This window comes from Equus caballus, chromosome 7, assembly GCF_041296265.1.
Source record: "Equus caballus isolate H_3958 breed thoroughbred chromosome 7, TB-T2T, whole genome shotgun sequence".
Taxonomy (NCBI): Eukaryota; Metazoa; Chordata; class Mammalia; order Perissodactyla; family Equidae; genus Equus; species Equus caballus.
In genome coordinates, this window is record NC_091690.1 from 46,891,575 (window position 1) to 46,908,779 (window position 17,205).

At 60.8% G+C, this 17,205-nt stretch overlaps 2 protein-coding genes across 17 annotated transcripts in view; one reads left to right on the top strand and one right to left on the bottom strand.

Moving 5' to 3' along the window:
* On the bottom strand, positions 1 to 14,686 carry CC2D1A (coiled-coil and C2 domain containing 1A). Of its 6 annotated transcripts, none has more exons than XM_070273023.1 (29): positions 14,553 to 14,686; positions 12,998 to 13,133; positions 11,331 to 11,443; positions 11,171 to 11,236; positions 10,800 to 10,934; positions 10,476 to 10,710; positions 7,765 to 7,889; positions 7,378 to 7,450; positions 7,144 to 7,215; positions 6,923 to 7,053; positions 6,777 to 6,849; positions 5,971 to 6,104; positions 5,492 to 5,603; positions 5,240 to 5,412; positions 4,455 to 4,577; positions 4,317 to 4,375; positions 4,132 to 4,248; positions 2,965 to 3,038; positions 2,821 to 2,879; positions 2,649 to 2,700; positions 2,448 to 2,547; positions 2,279 to 2,369; positions 1,900 to 1,997; positions 1,713 to 1,777; positions 1,078 to 1,141; positions 852 to 978; positions 684 to 760; positions 548 to 595; positions 1 to 476 (listed from the first exon to the last, which is right to left on the bottom strand). In XM_070273023.1, exons 1-28 carry the CDS (start codon positions 14,610 to 14,612, stop codon positions 556 to 558), a joined length of 2,784 nt encoding a protein of 927 aa, XP_070129124.1. In that variant the 5' UTR covers positions 14,613 to 14,686; the 3' UTR covers positions 1 to 476; positions 548 to 555. The 6 variants fall into 6 exon arrangements, with proteins under 6 accessions (XP_070129124.1, XP_070129123.1, XP_023501022.2 ...); XM_070273022.1 differs by having other exon boundaries at positions 1,713 to 1,774; positions 1,860 to 1,997; XM_023645254.2 differs by having other exon boundaries at positions 1,860 to 1,997.
* Positions 14,462 to 17,205, top strand: part of BRME1 (break repair meiotic recombinase recruitment factor 1) — a 16,880-nt gene continuing 14,136 nt past the window's right edge. Inside the window, exons 1-3 of one of the 11 annotated variants that reach the window (XM_070273026.1) lie at positions 14,462 to 14,864; positions 15,250 to 15,311; positions 15,566 to 15,617. In XM_070273026.1, the coding sequence (XP_070129127.1) occupies positions 15,587 to 15,617 (31 nt within the window). In that variant the 5' untranslated portion in view covers positions 14,462 to 14,864; positions 15,250 to 15,311; positions 15,566 to 15,586. Of the gene's footprint in view, positions 14,865 to 14,949; positions 15,477 to 15,565; positions 15,618 to 17,205 lie in introns of those variants that run through there. The other 10 variants (XM_070273025.1, XM_070273024.1, XM_023645257.2 and 7 more) reach the window with 10 other exon arrangements.

Genomic DNA, 17,205 nt, shown 5'->3' on the forward strand with positions numbered 1-17,205 from the left:
TGGGTGTGGCCCTGGGTGTTTATTCCCCCTGTCAGCCCTGGGCCAGCTGGGCCAGGGCACCCCTGGGAGCTGGCAGGCTCTGGCTGGCCTCAGTGGCTTCTTTGGGGTGTGGGTGGGCTCCAGGGCTGAGGCTGGGAGTGACAGGACGTAAAGTGCTTGCGGGGGCCTCAGGGTTGGTCCGAGCCTCCCCCACCTCCATGGAGGCCAGGAGCCAGACGCCCCCAGGCTGTGCAAACGGGACTCTCCGGGGCCTGACCAGCCAGGCCTGGGCGAGGGGCATGGGCTGGCTGGTGGGCACCGACCCGACGCCCCCGACAGGGCAGCTCTGGCTGGGTGGGCCCCACGGGGAATATGTCCACTTGGAGCCGACCGTCCGCTGATTGTCTGCTAGTCTGGTCTGCGGCCGCGTCAGCTCCTCTGGTGCCAGGGCCTGGGCTGCCCACCCCGTCAGCCCCTCACCTGCGGAGCCGCTGCAGCTGGGGGAGAGGCGCTGGGGTCAGGGGCCATGGCCACAGCCACCCCCACCCTTGACACCCACACTGCTCACCTCGCCCTCTACCAGGTTCCGTCGGTACAGTGCCTCCTTTGCAGCCTCCTGGGGGCAATGGGCGGTCAGTGGGCAGCCCGCGCGGCCCGGCCCCCAAAAGCCCTCCCAGCCCTCACCCGCCCCTCGCCCGGCTCACTCGGCTGCCGTCGCTGCCCAGGCGCCGGGCGGCCTCCGTGTAAAACTGCAGCTGCCGCTCCAGCTGGGCCACATACTCTGTGGGGGAGGGGGGGGGAGGAGGGTAAGCAGGGGTCAGAAGGCCCGGGGGCCAGACCCCCCTCCCCTGAGGGCCTGCCAGGAGCCCTACCTCGCCGCATGCCCGGGCCCCCCTGCTCCAGCTGCGTCCTCTGCCACTGGCTGCGTTGCATGATGTCCTGGTACTGCTGGGCCACCTCCGGGGGCACTGGCCGCCGTGCCTGCCTGAGGGCCAGGATCTGGGGGAGGCAGAGGGGCTGTGAGGGCCCTGCCTGGGCCCACAGACCCCCTAGTCCCACCCCACTCAAGGGGGACAGACGACTGGCCCAAGCACCCACCTTCCGCTCCAGCCGCTCTTGGTCGAAGGCCAGTACACTGAGGCTATGCAGGGGCCGGGCTGATCTATGGGGTAGGGGAGGGATGAGGGGCCGCAGGGATCCCCACGCCCGACTTCATTAATTCAAGTCACTCCGGGCACTGGGGAACAGCAGGAGACAAGGCAGGCCCACCCCAGTTTGCTGAGCCCACAGCCTAGTGGGGATGATGGCTGCACACCCAGGCAACTGGGAGGCCAGTTGGTCAGGGAGGGCTTCCTGGAGGAGGCCACAGCCAAGAAGGGACCGAAAGCAGACAGAGTTGGGCAGAGGAGCAGGAAGCAAGTGTGGGGGTAGGGATGCTCAGGGCCTGGTAATAGAAAGAAGCCCAGAGGCCAGTGCAAACTAGGTGTAACCATGAACCAACAGGAAGAAGTGCGGAGACAAAAAGCTGAATATACTGACAGTGATCAGATCACAAAAGGTCTTAAAGATCAAGCTAAGAAGTTTAAACTAGATCCTCCAGGAGAAGGGGAGCCAGGAAAGGTTCTGAAGCAGGGAGGGACATGCTCCAATTTGTGCCTGATGGGAAAGTGTCCAGGAGGGGCTGAGACAGAAAGAGGGGGGCTCTCTCCAGATGGCCTGGCCCAGCCACCTACCTGTTCCCTGGCTCCCTCGTGGGGGCAGGTCCGGGGGGAGCCTTCCCTTTGGACCCAGCAACCTGCTTCAGAGGAAAGCAGGAGCCTTGAGTCTCAGCCCTGACCCAGCCTCCCTCCCGGGGCCGCCACACTGTCTAGGAGCCTCACGGGGGGCATAGCTGCCGGCACGGGGTCAATGACCAGCCACCTCTCGGTTGTGGTCTCCAACTGCTGGGCCGTCAGTGGCTCCCGAATCCGGACCATCACCTCCAGCCGGCCCCCTGTGGGCCGGCGACCGTCCAGGACCTGGGTGGGAGAGGAGGCTGTTGGGAGGGTCCAGGGCTGGGGACAGGCAGAACCAGGGCAATTCCCAAAATCTGAGCCCTGGGTATGGCTCAGACAGCTGGTGGCGAGGATGGAGCAGGGTGCTGGGAGTAGGGAGGGCTGGGGGTGGGGAGCCCTGGCACGCCAGGGGAGGGTCTGGGTCAGCAGAGGAGACTCTGGGAGGCTGTGGCCTGCGGGAGCATCTGGGTGACATCACCGAGTGGGGTGGCACACCGTGGCGTCTGGGTGAGCCTCCCCCTCACCTCCAGGAGCTCCCGGACCTCGCACGCTGTCTCCAGGGCCTCCAGCTTCAGCTGGGCTGTGCCCAGGACCCGGTCGGTCTTGAACAGCCCCCTGTGTGCGTGAGGGATGGTTGGCCCCGGCAGCGCCTGGCCCCCGGGAGCCCCCGCAGTGCCCACAGCCCCAGCTCACCCCTTGTGGACCACTTCGAACTTGATGCCCTTGGTCTGGATGGCCCTGCGGAAGCCACGGTGGCCTCGGTGGATGCAGAGCTTGAACTGCTCCTTGAACTCTGCTTGGGAAGCGGGACGGCGGGAGGAAGGGGTTGGGGTTAGGCATGGCCCCTGCTCCTTCCGCAGGGGCGGGGGAGCCGCCACCCGAGGCTCGGCTCACCGGGGGAGTCCGTGTTCTTGATCACACTGGTCTTGTCTTTCTGAGCTTCCTCCTGTGACCAGACAGGAGGCAGGAAGGCTCAGGGGCTGGGCGCTGGCCCTGGAGCCCTGCCCGACGCCCCACCCCAGGCCTGAGGGGGCTCACGCCCGTCCCCCCTCGGCTCTCCACCTACCACGTTGGGATAGGGGAAGTCGAACCGAACGAAGACATCCAGGTCACCAGGGGACAGCCCTGCGGGCAGAGGAGGGTCAGACGAGGCTCCGAGCCGGGCAGAGAGGTGGTCCCCATGGCCCTGAGCACCCCCCCGCGCCCTCACCTGGGGGCGTGGGCAAGCCAATGCCCTTGACGATGAACAGAAGCATGTCGTTGCTGCTGAGGTCAGGGAAGAGCCTTCGGGAGGGCAGGCGGGAGACAGGCGCCTCAGCCTCACTGCCTGCCAGCCCTTCTCCCTCGGCGGGGGTGGGGGACAGAGCCACGCGGGCCTTCGGGGGCGTTCCAGCCCCCGGGCTACAGTTTCAGAACCGGACAGACTGGAGTGCTCTGGCCAGTTCTGCCCGTGGCTCACCGGTGGGGCCTTTCTTCAGTCTGCACACATTTATTCGGTACTGACTTTGCACCAGCCAGTGGCGCTGCTTCTGGGGAACCCTCCCTTCACTGCCCGGTATTTCTGGAGCCCCCTCCCCTTCCCCAGCCAGTGCCCAGCTGCTCTGGGGCCTTCTCCTCATTTGACAATGTTTCTGAAGCCCCCTGCTCTGTGCTGGCCGGCGTGCTCACTGCCAGGGAGGGCAGCGAGAGAGACACCCATCCCTGGGCCCAGGTGGCGTGAGCAGAGTGTGCTCAGCGGGGCTGCTTAGACAGTGGGTCGGGGAGGGCCTCTCAGAGGAGGTGACATCACAGGGGACTCCGGGTGTCAAGAAGGAGCTGCTCCATGGAAACCTGGGGACGAGGGTCTGCGCAGAGGCAACAGCCAGGGGAGAGGCTGCCTGTCGGTTAGCGTGTCAGAGGGACTGAAAAGAGGCCTGTGTGGCAGAAGGTGAGCAAAGTGGGGACAGTGGGCAGAGATGAGGTGACAGGAGCCAGACTGTACAGACACGAGGGAGCCAGGGTAAGGGGTGTAGGTTATCCGAGGTGGTTATCCTAGTGGCTGCACGCACCCTCATCCATAAATGGGAAAGATGACCCCAATTCCCTGGGGTGTGGGAAGACTGGACTGGAGCAGGACCAACAACCACCACCAGGCGGGCTTGCTCAGGCCCCTGGGACAAGTCACATCTCTGCACTCCCTAGATCACCGCCATCCTCAAATGTGTCACTACCAATACCCCATAGCCATCCTTCTGCCTCAGGACCCTTGCACGTGCTGTGCTCCCACCACCCACCCAAACTCTCTTCTAGCGGCAAGTCGTCTGCCAGCTTCTCGGGAGGGCAAACCCCTCTCCACAGGGGCATCTGGGCGGGGGTTGTTTGGGGGTCAGGGCCTTACTTGATGACACTGAAGGTTCTCTGCTCGAAGCGGGCAGGGGGTGTGGGGAGCCCCCGGGCGAAGGCCTGCTTCAGAGTCTCCATGCTCCGCTTACAGTCTTCCGCCAGCTTCTCAAATCTGCAGCGAGAGGGCCTGCTCAGGCCCCGGGTCCCCAGGGCAGGCAGGGTGGGGGCAGGGGTGCTTACTTGCTGGTTTCAGCGATGTTGCCCAGGTGGGTGAACTGGTTCGAGTGGTTCAGGCACATCTGGGGAGCAGAGACAGTGTGGGGAGGGTCGGGGGCCATGACCAGGGGAGGCCTGTGCCTGGGCCAGGGCCCCCCTCACCTCGTGCTGCTGCCGAATGAGCCTGGTGAGTTCCCCGTAGCGCCGGATGCACTCCTGGGACAGACCCGGGCCCGGCCGCTGGACCAGGGTGAAGTCATCCTTGTTGACGGGGGCCGGCGGCACCTGGGGAGGACGGGCTCGTGGGGAGGACGGGCTCATGGGGAGGGGCCCAGCCAGGGCTCTGCAGAAACGTCCACCCTCCTGACCACCGCTCTGGCCCCTGCCCTGCTCTTTCTTCCCCTCCAAGGAGAAAAGCGAGGCTCAGAGAGAGGTGCATGGTCCTGCCCATAGAGGCAGAATCTGCTGTCTCCCCCAAAACCTGACCCCAACCCCCTATTCCCTAGCGATGGACTTCTGGCTGGGCAGGCAGCAGCTCAGCAAGAAACTACATGTCCCAGCCTCCCTTGCAGCTAGGTGTGGCCATGTGACTCAGTTCTGGGCAATGGGAGGCAAGGAGAAGCGATGGCAGCTCCATGACACTCCCTTTAAAGGGAACTGCTTGCCCTGTCCTTTCTCTCTCTCACCCTTTCCCACGGGCTGGATGCTGACAGAGCAGCGGTCCACTTGGACCACAAGGACGATCTCTTTGGGTGCACAGGGCAACCAGATGGGAGGCACCTGGGCCCCAGACCACAGTGAGTCTGTCTTGTTTCAGCCACTGCCCTGGGGCCTATTGGTTACTGAACCTGGACTCTGCCTAACACACTCTGAGTCACGTGGCTGCCAAGCAGCTGGAGTCGGTCGGGCAGGTGCCTGGACAGGTCCAGCAGGCCAGGAGCATTCACCTTGGCGATATCCACAGGCAGCCCATTGCGCGAGGCCTCCAGCATGGGCTCCAGCCCCTTGGCCTGGCGCAGGTGCATCTTGGCGCCCTCCACATCGTTCTTCTGCTTGGCCCGCAGTGCGGCCTGCAGCAGCTGCTTCTTGCGGCCCTCCAGGAAGGCCAGCTGCTGCTGGGCTGTGGACACAGGGGCATCTGTAGGCGCTGCCCAGCCCATGGCCAGCCACGGGCAGCCGGGAGGGGAGGGCACACCTACCTCTGGTGGATGTGCCCTTGGGGGCTGCTTTGCCTGCTGAGGTGGATCCTGACTGGGGTGCCCTTGGAGCGGGGGCCTTGGGCTGGGCCGTGGGGGCCGGAGGGCTGTTGGGCTGCTGAGGGATGGAGAGGAAGTCAGAGCTTTCCCAGTGCCCGCGACAAGTCCACTCCCCAAAGGGCCCGGGCCCAACACCAACAACAGGGGCCCTGAGTCTCTGCTCAGCGCTGAGCACACGCGCAGTCCTGCTCTGGCCAAACCTTCACACCGGCCCGGGGAGGTGAGGACTATTACTATCACCACGCCCACTCCACAGACGAGGAGACTGAGGCTCAGGGAGCATGAGGACTTGTCCATGGCCACACAGCCAGGACGTGGCAGTCCAGGTGTGAGGCCAGTTCTGTCCGGCTCTTGGCCGGGACCGTGAGGGCTTTGATGGGCTGCCAGGCCCTGCTACTCCCCAAGGCCCCAGCCCCTCACACCTTCTTAGGCACCTCATCCTCTTCATCCTCCGGGCCTTCGTCCTGGTTGGCCAGCTTCATGGCAGTCTCCAGGACCCCCACCAGGCTCTGCTGGGTGGGCTCAGTGGCCTCCAGGCCCTGGATGGGGGGAAAGCCTGGGCGGCCGGTCAGGGCCGGGTCAGGAAGGGGAGACCCAAGCCATGATGGTGGAGCCGTGGGTTCCTCCTTCTAAGCAGCCTGGGGCCTTTGAGGCTCCTCCGCATTCAGGAAGGAGCTGCTCTGGGTTACGCGCAGACCCCAGTGCCTTCCACCTCCCTCCTGCCGTGTGGCTCCTCTCGCCTGACCCGAGGCCTCAACCAGATTCCCGCAGGTAAGTGCTGCGGGATGGGGGTTCTGGCACAGGGCTGGTCCTGGCCTGGAGGGATGCCCAGGGGACCGAGGTGCAGAGAGGTAATTGCACTCATGGGGGACACAGGCAGCTCTGAGAACCCAGAGGAGGCCTCCACCCACCGGGGGACTGACGGGAGGCTGAGTCAGTGTCTGTAAGGCTGAGAGCTGCTGACTGGGGAGGAGTGAGCCCAACACCAAGAAAACAGAATCAGACAGTGACAGGTGGGGACCCGGCTCTCCAAATGAACCTGATTCTTAGAGTTTGCTCATTTCCATGGTGTCAACACTCCCATCGTGACCGATTGCAAGCTACCAACTGTCTAGCAAGCTTGCGGAGTCCCCACATGTGTCGATCAGCTCCCTGAGCCTGCACAGGCAGAGGAAGAGCCCCTGCAAGGCTCAGAGGCTGGAGGAGTGGGGGCAGGGGCGCGGCCTACCTGGGGGCACGGGGAGCTCGGCCACATCCACAGCCCGGCCAGCTTTGTGGGCTCGGATGGCATCTTGGTATTGCTGCGGGGGACAGGAGTGTGAGGGCTGCCGGGCAGCATCTCCAAGGCCGTGCGCCTGCCTGGCCCCGACTCACCTTGACGATGCGCTCGTGCATGCGAGCCTTCCGCTCGTCGCCTTTGGCCTTGGCCTGCGCTGCGGCCGCACGGTACCGTTCCATCCGCTGCTCCAGCGCCTCCAGGAGAGTCCGCGGGGCTGCGGGACCCTCTGGGCCGGACGGGGGGCAGGGTTAAGAGTCTAGGGAACGGGAGACTGTCTGGCCCCAGCCTGCCACCCCAGAGGGTCCCAGGAGCCTACCTGGTGTGGAGGGCACCATGGCGGGAGCTGGAGGCTGCGGTGGCAGGGACGGTGGGTCTGGGGGCAGCTGGTCTGGGGGCAGAAAGTTCCATCCAATGAGGTGCTTACTTGTGGCCGCCCCAGGTTGGTCCGACCTGAGAGAGTTCCCAGGCGCGCCCAACGGGGAGCAGCATTAGAAGGAACTGGGTGTAAGCCTGCAGCAGTCCTACGGGGCGGGCAGGATGGGGTCCTCACCAGGTGGAGGGGGTAGGTGGGACAGGTCCACAGGCTCCCCCCGGCTCAGCGCCTCCAGGATGGCGTCAAAGCTCTGGGAGAAGGAAGCAGATCAGAGAGGAGGCTGCAGCTGGGGGCCAGGAGCCGCCACGCCCCGCCACACAACACAGACTCCCAGCTCTGTCCCTGCCTTTGCACCATGGTGCCGAAGCCTCTTCTCACACTGACGCCCATTTCACAGAGGGGGTAAACTGAGGCTTCAGGAGGCAGCAAAGTACACCTAGGAAGTGACAAGCCGGGATCCAGATCCAGGCCTGTCTGACTCCGGAGGCCAAGTTCTTTGCCACCACGAAATGTCAGAAGCGTCCTGTACTGCCCGTCCAGCTCTGTCCGCCTGTCTGGACGCACCTTGGCCACGCGGAAGAGCCTGGTGGCAGCTGCGTTATCTCCCTGCTGTTTGGCGTGGAGGGCCGCCAGCTTGTACTCGCGCTGGCGGCTCTGCAGCGGGGCCAGGGGGCCAGGGCTGCAGGAACCTGCAAGGGGAACGGTGAACAGGATGCAGCCAGGGCTTAGCTGAGTTCTCCGCACACACCATTGTTACTTTATTCTCTCAACAAAGACTGATCTTGGGCCCATTTTACAGACGTGAGAATTGAGGCTCAGAGAGAGGATGCTGCCTCCCCGAGGTCACACAGCTTGAAGACGGCACAGTGGGGACTCAGCCCCAGGTCTGGCAGGCTCCTGAGCCACTACTGTTTTGCCCCCAAGAGAATTTTGAAAAACCTTATGTCCCCTGACACACTTTTAAGTTGACATCCAAAACTTTTCATCTTATGTTTAAAAAGTGGCCAAGCTTGTCATTCCCAACGTCTTGCAAATATTGACATTTGAAAAAGAACACCATCACGCTGCTCTTTAAAATTTAACGTATCTCAACTCCTGTGGTGATTTGAAAGTCACCAATATTCACTTTCATTTTTTAAAATTGTGGTAAAATACACATAACATAAAACCCACCATTTTCATCTTTTTTAAGTGTCCAGTTCAGTGGCATTAAGCACATTCTCACTGTCGTGCAACCATCCCCATCGTCCATCTCCAGAACTCTTTTCATCTTCCAGAACTGAAACTCTGTCCCCACGAAACAACTCCCCACCCCGTCCCCCAGCCCCTGGCCTCACCGTCCACTTCCTGTCTCTATGCATCTCACTCCTCCAGGGACCTGCCCTAAGTGGCATCATACAGCTTTTGTCCTTTTGTGACCATCTTATTTCACTGAGCATAATGTTCTCAAGTCTCAGCCACGTTGTTGCATGTGACAGAATGTCCTTTTTAAGCCTGAATAACATTCTATTGTATAGACGGACCACACGGTGTTGACCCATTGGTCCAGCGATGGACACTGGGTTGCTCCGTGTTCTGGCTATTGTGAACGATGCTGGTGTGGACACGAGTGTACAGATCTCTCTCCAGGTCCCTGCTTTCCATTCTTTGGAGCATATACCAACATTTACTCTTTAAATCTATCCTGGGCCTCACTTTGAGCAGCCAGAAGTTTCATGTCTTCTTTTGTTTACATCCATATCCCTCTAGAACTGCATCCTAACACGATACATGTGGGTACGTGAGAGTTTTTGTTGGACCACCCTATTGTACACTTGTGCAACCAAAATGCATCCACGCAGCATGGCGGAAAGCTGGGAACAGAGGATGAAGCTACCATTGCAACAGCACGTTAGGCAGCTTCGAATCACAAGCTTGACGCTTTCAGGGGCAGGCGCTCGCGGCTCAAAGCGACAGGAACAACTGTTGGTATAAAAAGGCAAAGGAAAACAGTACACTGCCCAGTGTCCATGAGCCCTAGACAGCCCTGGAGAGCAGCGCGCAGCGCTTCTCAGACTGATGGCAGGACCCGGGCTTTCAGCTCGGGCGGCCCCGCCTGAGAAGGCATCTGCAGGTGGAAGCCAGACGCCTTGGCAGTTAATTGGTTTTGTTTCCTGTCACAACAAAGTTTTCTTCCAGGTTGAATTATTGTCCCAATTGCTATGAGCACGTGACTGAGCAAAGCCTAAACACCGTGACCTTTGTGATCCACTGTTTTTGTAGGCCAGGAGTAAGATCTGACCGGCAGGGCGCTTCTGGCCCACAGTCGGGGCTGGGCCCACCGCTCCCAGGACTCCCCTGGGCCCCTGCCACGCTAGGCCCTAAAACCCCTGGGAAACATTTGTGGTGATTTCAACTGAGAATTTCAGGTGACAATCTCCAATAGTCCTCTTTGAACTTTGCCAAAAACCACGGTTTACAGACCAGCCTGGCTGTGGAGGGTTCAGAAAGCCAGGGCCCACTTTCTCCGCCCCAGGCCGGCATGTAGGATGTTTCCCTGGTTCCCACCAGGGCAGCGTGTGCCCCGGGGCAGAGGCCCGTGCTCATCTTCTGGAAGCTGGGATGGGGGCTCCTTCCTACAGTGGGAGGAGGGCAAGTGGGAAGGGAGAGGTTGGCAACAGAAACCTCTTGCGACGAGCAGACGCAAGTTTTAGGAGAGAAGACAGACAAGTCAAGGGCTTGGGAATCATTCACTCAAAACTCCAAGTCTGGGAATGTCCTTAAAAGGGCACGGAGCGCTGACACATGCTGCGACGTTAGGCCACGTGAAAGAAGCCAGGCAAGGAAGGACGGACTCTGCCTGGGTCTACTTACTGGGATGCTGGGACAGGCAAACCCACGGACACAGAAGGTAGACTCGAGGCCACAGGGGCCAGGGAGGGGTCGCGGGGAGCCACTGGTCAATGGGGAAAGTTTCTGCTTATGGCGATGAGAAAGTTTTGGAAATGACAGAGGCAATGGTTGCACAACATTGCGAAGTGCTAAATGCCACTCGATTACACACTGAAAAATGGTTAAAATTGCAAAGAGTAGGTTATGTATATTTTACCAACACCATACACAAAAAAACCTCTCTGTGCGCCCATGTGCCCTTGGAAGGTATTAATGAACTCCAGGGGCAGGAGGACCTTGAAGGAGAGGGGTGTGAAAAATACCCAATGAGTGCCTGCGCCCCCAGAGGGGCCTGCCGCTGAGTATCCCCATTCCACGTCAGCCCGGCCCTGCCCCTGGCCTACCTGAGGGCGACTGGGGCTTAGCCAAGCCCAGAGATGACGTGGGGGCAGTGAGCGGAGGACCTTCCACGAACACCCTGGGCTCCGGGGCTGGTGGGGCGGGAGGGCCCGGTGGGGCGGGAGCAGGGGTATGGCTGGGCATGGCGGCTGGGCCCCTCCCCACGGCCACGGGCGGCGGGATGTCCGCTTCGTCGACGGCGTTGCCCTTGCGGACAGAGGCCAGCAGGCTCTCCAGAGTCTGGGAGGGGGTGTGAACGTGGTTTCAGAGGAACGCAGACCAGGTGCAGGGCGGTGGCTGGGTCCCCACCCTCCTGTCTGGCCGCTCACCTTCAGGCCCCGGTCGTAGCGCCGCACCTTGGCACCGTCTCCAGCTTGCCGAGCGCTTTCGATCGCTGTCTGGTAGAGGGCCAGCCTCTCCTGCAAGGTGGCCTCCACGCCTGGGCCCGGGGCCACGGTCTTCGGCTGTGGAAGGGGCCAGGCGCACGGTTGGGGTGGTGACCCTGAGAGTTCGCTCGGTTGAGAGCCTACTGCGCACCGGGCACGTTGGCCCTGGGCCAGCTGCCCCCACCCCAGTGGGGCAGAAATCACGTCCCTGTTCCCAGTGCAGCTGTCCTGTCCCTGCCCAAGGTCACACGGCTGCGAGGGGCAGGGGAGGGCCTGGACCCCAGGCTATAGGGAGCAGGGCCAGTGGCACTTACCTGGACCACGGGAGGGCGTGGCTCCAGAGCCTTCTGCTCCTCCCCGAGGACCTCATCCAGTTCCGCCTAGGGACACACAGTGGGTGGGGGCCTGGGGGTGAGGACCCGCAGGACAGGACAGCCACAGGAGGGGGCCCCCCACCCGACCCAGGGCGCTCACCAGCAGGTCGTCATCAGCCTCCACGTCCTCCTCGTCCGTGCCCTCCTCCTCCTCATCCGGGTCTCTCATGCACAGGCTGGCCATCTTCTCAATGGCCTCCATGGGCAGGGGACCTGGCAGCAGGGGAGGCCCAGCTGGACCAGCATCCTTCAAGAGTCCCTGGCCTCCGGTCCCCATCACCCACAGCCCCCAAGAACAGGGTATCGGGGAGCGGGGTGGCAGGTGCCTCCCTGGCCGTGCATGGCACCCTGCTGCCCTCGGGCCACATGTGTGATCTGGTCCCTGCCGGCCTTGCCCGCCCACCTCCTCCTCGTCAAGCCTGAGCCGAGCCTGACTGCAGCCTTCCCACCGCGGACCCCAAGCAAGTCACGTCCTCCCTGGGCCTCAATCTCCCGCTCTGTTCCATGGGGTAAACAACAGTTTCTCCCTCACTAGGAGACTTGGGGACTAAAGGTAAATGAAGCTCCTGGAACAGCACATGGTCAGCACTTTGTTATTTGAGATCTTCTTGTTATTCAGGGTCGTTATGGCATATAAAGTTGTCGCAAACACCGAATTAGCGGATGCTGAACCATGGCTCCTGGAGGAAATACGGGGTTAGGTTTCTGTGAGCCTCTGGTCACAGTATGTTCACCAACCGGTCAATACAAGACCCTGTTTTATGCGTGTTTCTAAGGAAAGACACCTTATTTCCTACATTTGCTGAGTGTTAACAGTGAACTCAAGGCTGACGGCCCCGTCACTCATGCCTGAATGAAGCTCACCCCACATGGAATTTCTCCACAGGGGACGTCAGAGCCTTCTTGTGCTGAGGGACACGAGACAGCACTCAGCACTATGTTTCAGGGCCATTTTGAAGAGCAAAATCACCAACAAAAAGCACCAAAATGAGAAAAATGCGGCACTAAACAGACTGAGAAAAGGACGCTTGCTTACAAAACGCGATGAGATAAGACAGAGCTCTGCCTCGCCTGGGGATGGCGTTGGGAGATTATCTTTCTGTGGCTCAGTACACGCCTGTGAATGACTGTAAAAGTCCCACAAAAAGTGATTTTGGTGTTCCAAAGAAACTGTAGCTAGTAGGTAAATTCACAAATACGGAATTCACAAATAATGATGATTGACTGTATTAGCTAAAAAGTGTAAAGACTCCGTTTACCCTCTGAGCTCCAGCCCCACTCGGCCACTGCAGAGTCCACTGGCCCTGCCATCTCCCCTGGGGCCTTTGCACGTGCTGTGACCCCTCCCCAACTCTCCACCTGGCCCTCCCCATGGTGGGTGCCTCCTCCGGGAACCCATCCTCTCCCATCACTCTGTGCCCTGTCCCAGCGCTGAGCACGGGACAGCAAGCTGGAGGACCAGCTGGGCCCTGTGTGAAAGGCTTTATGAACACCAGGAGGTTGACTCCTGTGATGTAGGAGTGGTATGATTCCCATCTTACAGGTGGGGAAACCGAAGCCCACACAGGTACTGGGACTCATCCGGTGACACAACCAGTAAGTGGCAGAGCTGGGATTCGAACCCTCCCTCTGGGTCCAGAGTTGATCGCTTAACCTCTTCCCCAGACTGGGGGTTCTGGAGGACAGGGCCCCGCTCCGTCTCCCCGGTGCCCAGCTCTGAGCCCAGCCCACACCAAAGCTCAGATCTTCAGGGGCGTTGAGTCTCACCTCTGCCTTTGAGCTTCTCCAGAGCTTGCGGCTGGCCCCCTACCAGGGCCAAGAACTCAGCCTCCAGCTCCTCGTCATTAACTCCGTCCTCGGGGACCAGCAGGCCATCAGGGGAGAGGTCAACCAGCAGGCCCAGCTGCGGGAGCAGCGGGGGTCCAGTCAGACCTCGGGACGCATCCCACCCGCCCAGAGGCAGTCATGATCGACCTGGAGTCCCCTCAGGAGGAAGAGAATCCAGGGTTCCCGGGAAAAGCCATTTCCTGGGGAGTACCAGGAGGCAGGAACAGGCCCAGAATGCCACAGGTGTCTCAAGACGGGCCAGGCCCTCTGGCACAGATCTACATGGGGCAAAGGGCAGGTGGAGGGACCCAGCGTGCTGCTCTGAGCCCACAGTCCTGATGTGCTGCTGCCCAAGGTCAGCGGGCACAGCAGGCCTCACACCCCATCCCAGAGCAAAGCCGCTCCGCACACCCGGGCTTTTCCTTCCAGCATCTTCAGCAGAGGGAGTCATGCAGGAGGGGCGGAGGCATCGGGAACAAACAGAACCCTGACAACATGTAGAAGTTGAAAGTGGGGTCTTTGCTGTGTAACAGACCTGTCTGTTCATCCTGGCTGATCAGCAATCATGACCTGATAATGTTAGGTTGAACTGTACAAAATCGCCCTTCTGAGGGTCAAAGATGGCCAAAGCCTGGCAATTAAGGAAAGTTCCATCTAACAGTAATAATGATGACGATAACACTTATTGACTGCTGTGTTCTAGCACTTTCCATAAATGATAAAACTTATTGAGTGCTATGTTCCAGCACTTTCCACAAACGATCTCAGTGAATTCTCACAACTGTCTGTGACATAGGGAATCTTAGGGCCTCCATTTTACAGAAGAGGAAACTGAGGCTGACAGCTGTGCAGCCAGGTGTCCAATGCGCAGAAGCCAAAAGGGAACTTCAGGTCGGGCGGACTGTAAGACCTGGGCACGAAACCACAGCCTGGGCTCCTTCCATCAGAGTCAAGAAAAATAAAACTCTCCCCACAACTGAGGCAGAGGAGATGGGGGACGGAGAAGGGGCCCAGGCACAGTCCTCTGGGCTCATGGCGGTGCTTCTGGATCTGCACTTAGCTCTGGCCAAGCTGTTAATCCCTGTGACCTTGGCAGGTGTCTTCACTACTCTGGGCCTCAGTGTCCTCGTCCGTACAATGGGGATCAAAAGAGTCTGACCTGGCCACCGGCTGATGCGAGGGTTGGAAGGGCGCTGGGCCCGGGGAGCAGTAACTGGCCTTCCTACCCCAGGTCCGAGGCCTTCCCCTCCCCGAGTGGAGCTGCTGCGGCAACAGGTGGCCCTGAGCCCGGGGTGGCGCGCCAGAAGCTGGGGAACCGTGGCCAGTAGGCCGCACTCTGGAGGGTTCACCTCATCTGGGGGGCGGGGACCGGGGCTCACCTGGGGTTGGAGATCGGGTTCCCCTGGGGGTGGGGCCCGCCGCTGAACCTGTGACGGAGGTGAGAGAGTTCCTCCGGCGGGGCCGGGGGTGCGGGGTAGGTGGGGTACAGACTCACCTGGCGGGCGGCGGCGGCGCCTCGGCCCGGGGGTGCCGGGGGTCCCTTCCTCTTGTGCATCTTCCAGGCTGGACGCCCGGACCACCCGCCCCCTCGCCTGGCCTTGCCCTGCCTCCTCCCCCGGGGCCTATCGCCGCGCACGCGCCCTTCTTGAACCCCGCGTCCCTTGTTGGCGCCTGGCGCCCAGCGACCCCGCTCCGTCGCCCCCCAGGGTCGCCGCCCCACTTCCACTTCGGCCTTTGGGCGCCTCGGCACCAGAGCTCGGCCACTGGACTGCCGGGCCCGCCGCACTGAAACTACAACTCCCGGCAGGTAGTGCGCGAATGCGCATGCGCGTTGCGGGGCGGCGGGCGGTGCCACAGGTTGCGCGGGAAATAGGCGGAGCGTGTGCAAGAGTGAGGGGCGGGGCTGGCTTCGCGCATGCGCGCGGCGGAGCCTCGCAGTGCGCGGGAAAGAGGCGGAGCGCACGCGGGGGACAGGGGTGGCGGCGTCCCAGGGCCACCTACGGGCTGCGGTCTCACGTCTGGGGCTTGGTCTGGGCGGTCCTCACTTTTTGGGGTTTGGGGTGGGGTTAGTGTGGGCCTGGTCACCAGAAGTCGGGGCCGCAGCGCTGGCCCTTCCGCCCTGTGAGGGCCAATTTGTGTTCTCTCCAAAAAATTAATGCAGAAAATTTAATTTAACCGACTTTCCCCAGCAGACCCAGGCCGACCTGCCTAGTTCGCCACAGGACAGCGACACCGGACGCCTCCTCCAGCCCAGGTCGGTGTGGGCCTGGCGGGCCCAAGGGACTCCGGCCCTCCCAGGCCCGGGTGGCCGGAAGGACCCCCCCCTTGAAGTGTCCCAGGCGGCCCCTCTGGAGTCCCGGATGACCCCGAAGGGCCCCACGCGGCCCCTCTGGAGTCCCCAATGACCCCGAATGGCCAGGTGGGGACAGGCGTGTGCCCTCCGTGAGGCAGGGTCAGTCCCCGGGGCCGGGACTGAGTGTAACCACGGTGCTTGGTGGTTGTTTCCAGGTTTCTCAAGGGAGGGAGACAATGACCAAGAGGAGGAAGCTGCGGACCTCAGGTACCCGGACATTCAGGTGGACCCTGGTCATTGTGCCTCTGCTTGCAGGGCAGACCCGTCCTGGCAGAAGGGCTGGGTGACCATACTAGGTTCTTTTAGAGAAAAGCAGTGCCCTAATATGCGCCGCTGAGGAAAGTCTAAATTACGAAGACGTGCACACAGGGAAAAGTGAAAGCTTCGTGGAGCTTCCTCCAGCCCCGGGGGGTCTCACAGCTGGTGGGGGGGGGGGCGGGGTGCAGGCTTCGGGGTGTGGTGCCCCTCGCTGAGGGCCCATTCGAAGACGACCTCCGAGTAGGGCTGGATGGGCTGCAAGGCCACCTGGTGTGTGGCTAAGTGCTTCACTTTTGAACCGAAACCGGGCTTCATCCCAGCTCTCCTGCTCTCTGCGTGCCACAGATGGCTCGCTCTGGGTCTCAGTTTCCTCCGTCTGTAAATACGGGGTAATAAGAGTACCTCCCCTTTCCTTCAGTGATTCTCAGCCTGGTGGGGGAGGAATTCGGCAGCGTCTAGAGACGTATTTGGTTTGCACAGTTGGCGTGGGGGGTGGCACTGTGCTTTAATGGGTCAGGGCCGTGCTGCTCGAAATCCTACTGCACACAGGATGGCCCTGTCTCCCATGACACGGCATGATCCAGCCCCAAGTGCCCTCGGTGCCGAGGTTGAGAACCGGGCCCCCGAGCTCACGTGTGGGCTCGTGTTTGTGAAGTGCTGAGAACAGACCCCATGGGGGACACCCACGTGTGCTGCTGTCACGATTGCCCTTCCAGGCTTTTACAAAAACTTTTCATTTTGGAATAATTTGGGGCTTACAGACAAGTTGCAAAAAATAGTTGAGTTCTGTCTCTCCTTCCCCCATTCCCCCAACGCTGAGGTCTGGCCCAGGAGAGCAATCAGCTGAATGGGATGGCGTCCAAGGCCAGGAAGCAACCCTCAGCACACTGCCACGGTGGAGCCTCCTCTGCGTGTGCACGATCCGTGTTTTTATCGGGAAATCGCATCCTTGCACGTCCTGTGCTGCACCCTCCGTTCCCACTTCCTGGTGGATCAGATTTCCCTCACTTGTCAACATATGTATAGAATTTCCTCCTTCCAGAAGAAAACACCTAACATTACATAGCATGGTTCCATTTCCTTATTAGCATCTAAGATAACCTCAGCTTCTCGAAAGTTTAGAGATGACTTCCTTACTGCATGCTTAGGGCACTTAGTGAGTAGCACTCCTTTTTTTTCCCAAGATGTGGGATAGAAAATAAATTACCCACGGAGGGAAAATATTTTGTGCAGAGATGAGCAGCAGGCTGCTTGGAGGCACAGGAGTTTCTCTGACCTCAGAGGGGGAAGCTGGGGACAGCCAGGCCCACCCACAGCAGGTCATCGGGGCCTCTCTTGGCAGGGACCCCCTGGCTCAGGGGCCCCCCGGGCTGGCCCGAGACAGCAGTTTCTGTGTGTCCTGGCGGGGGTGGGGAGAGAGGAAGATGATTCTGGCAGGTGGTGAAAGAGGCGTCTTTGGCCTTTGCTGTGGAACACAAGGGTCAGCCTTCATTTCTCTTAAATGAGTCCTGTGGGGACAGATCACAGGAAGGAAATG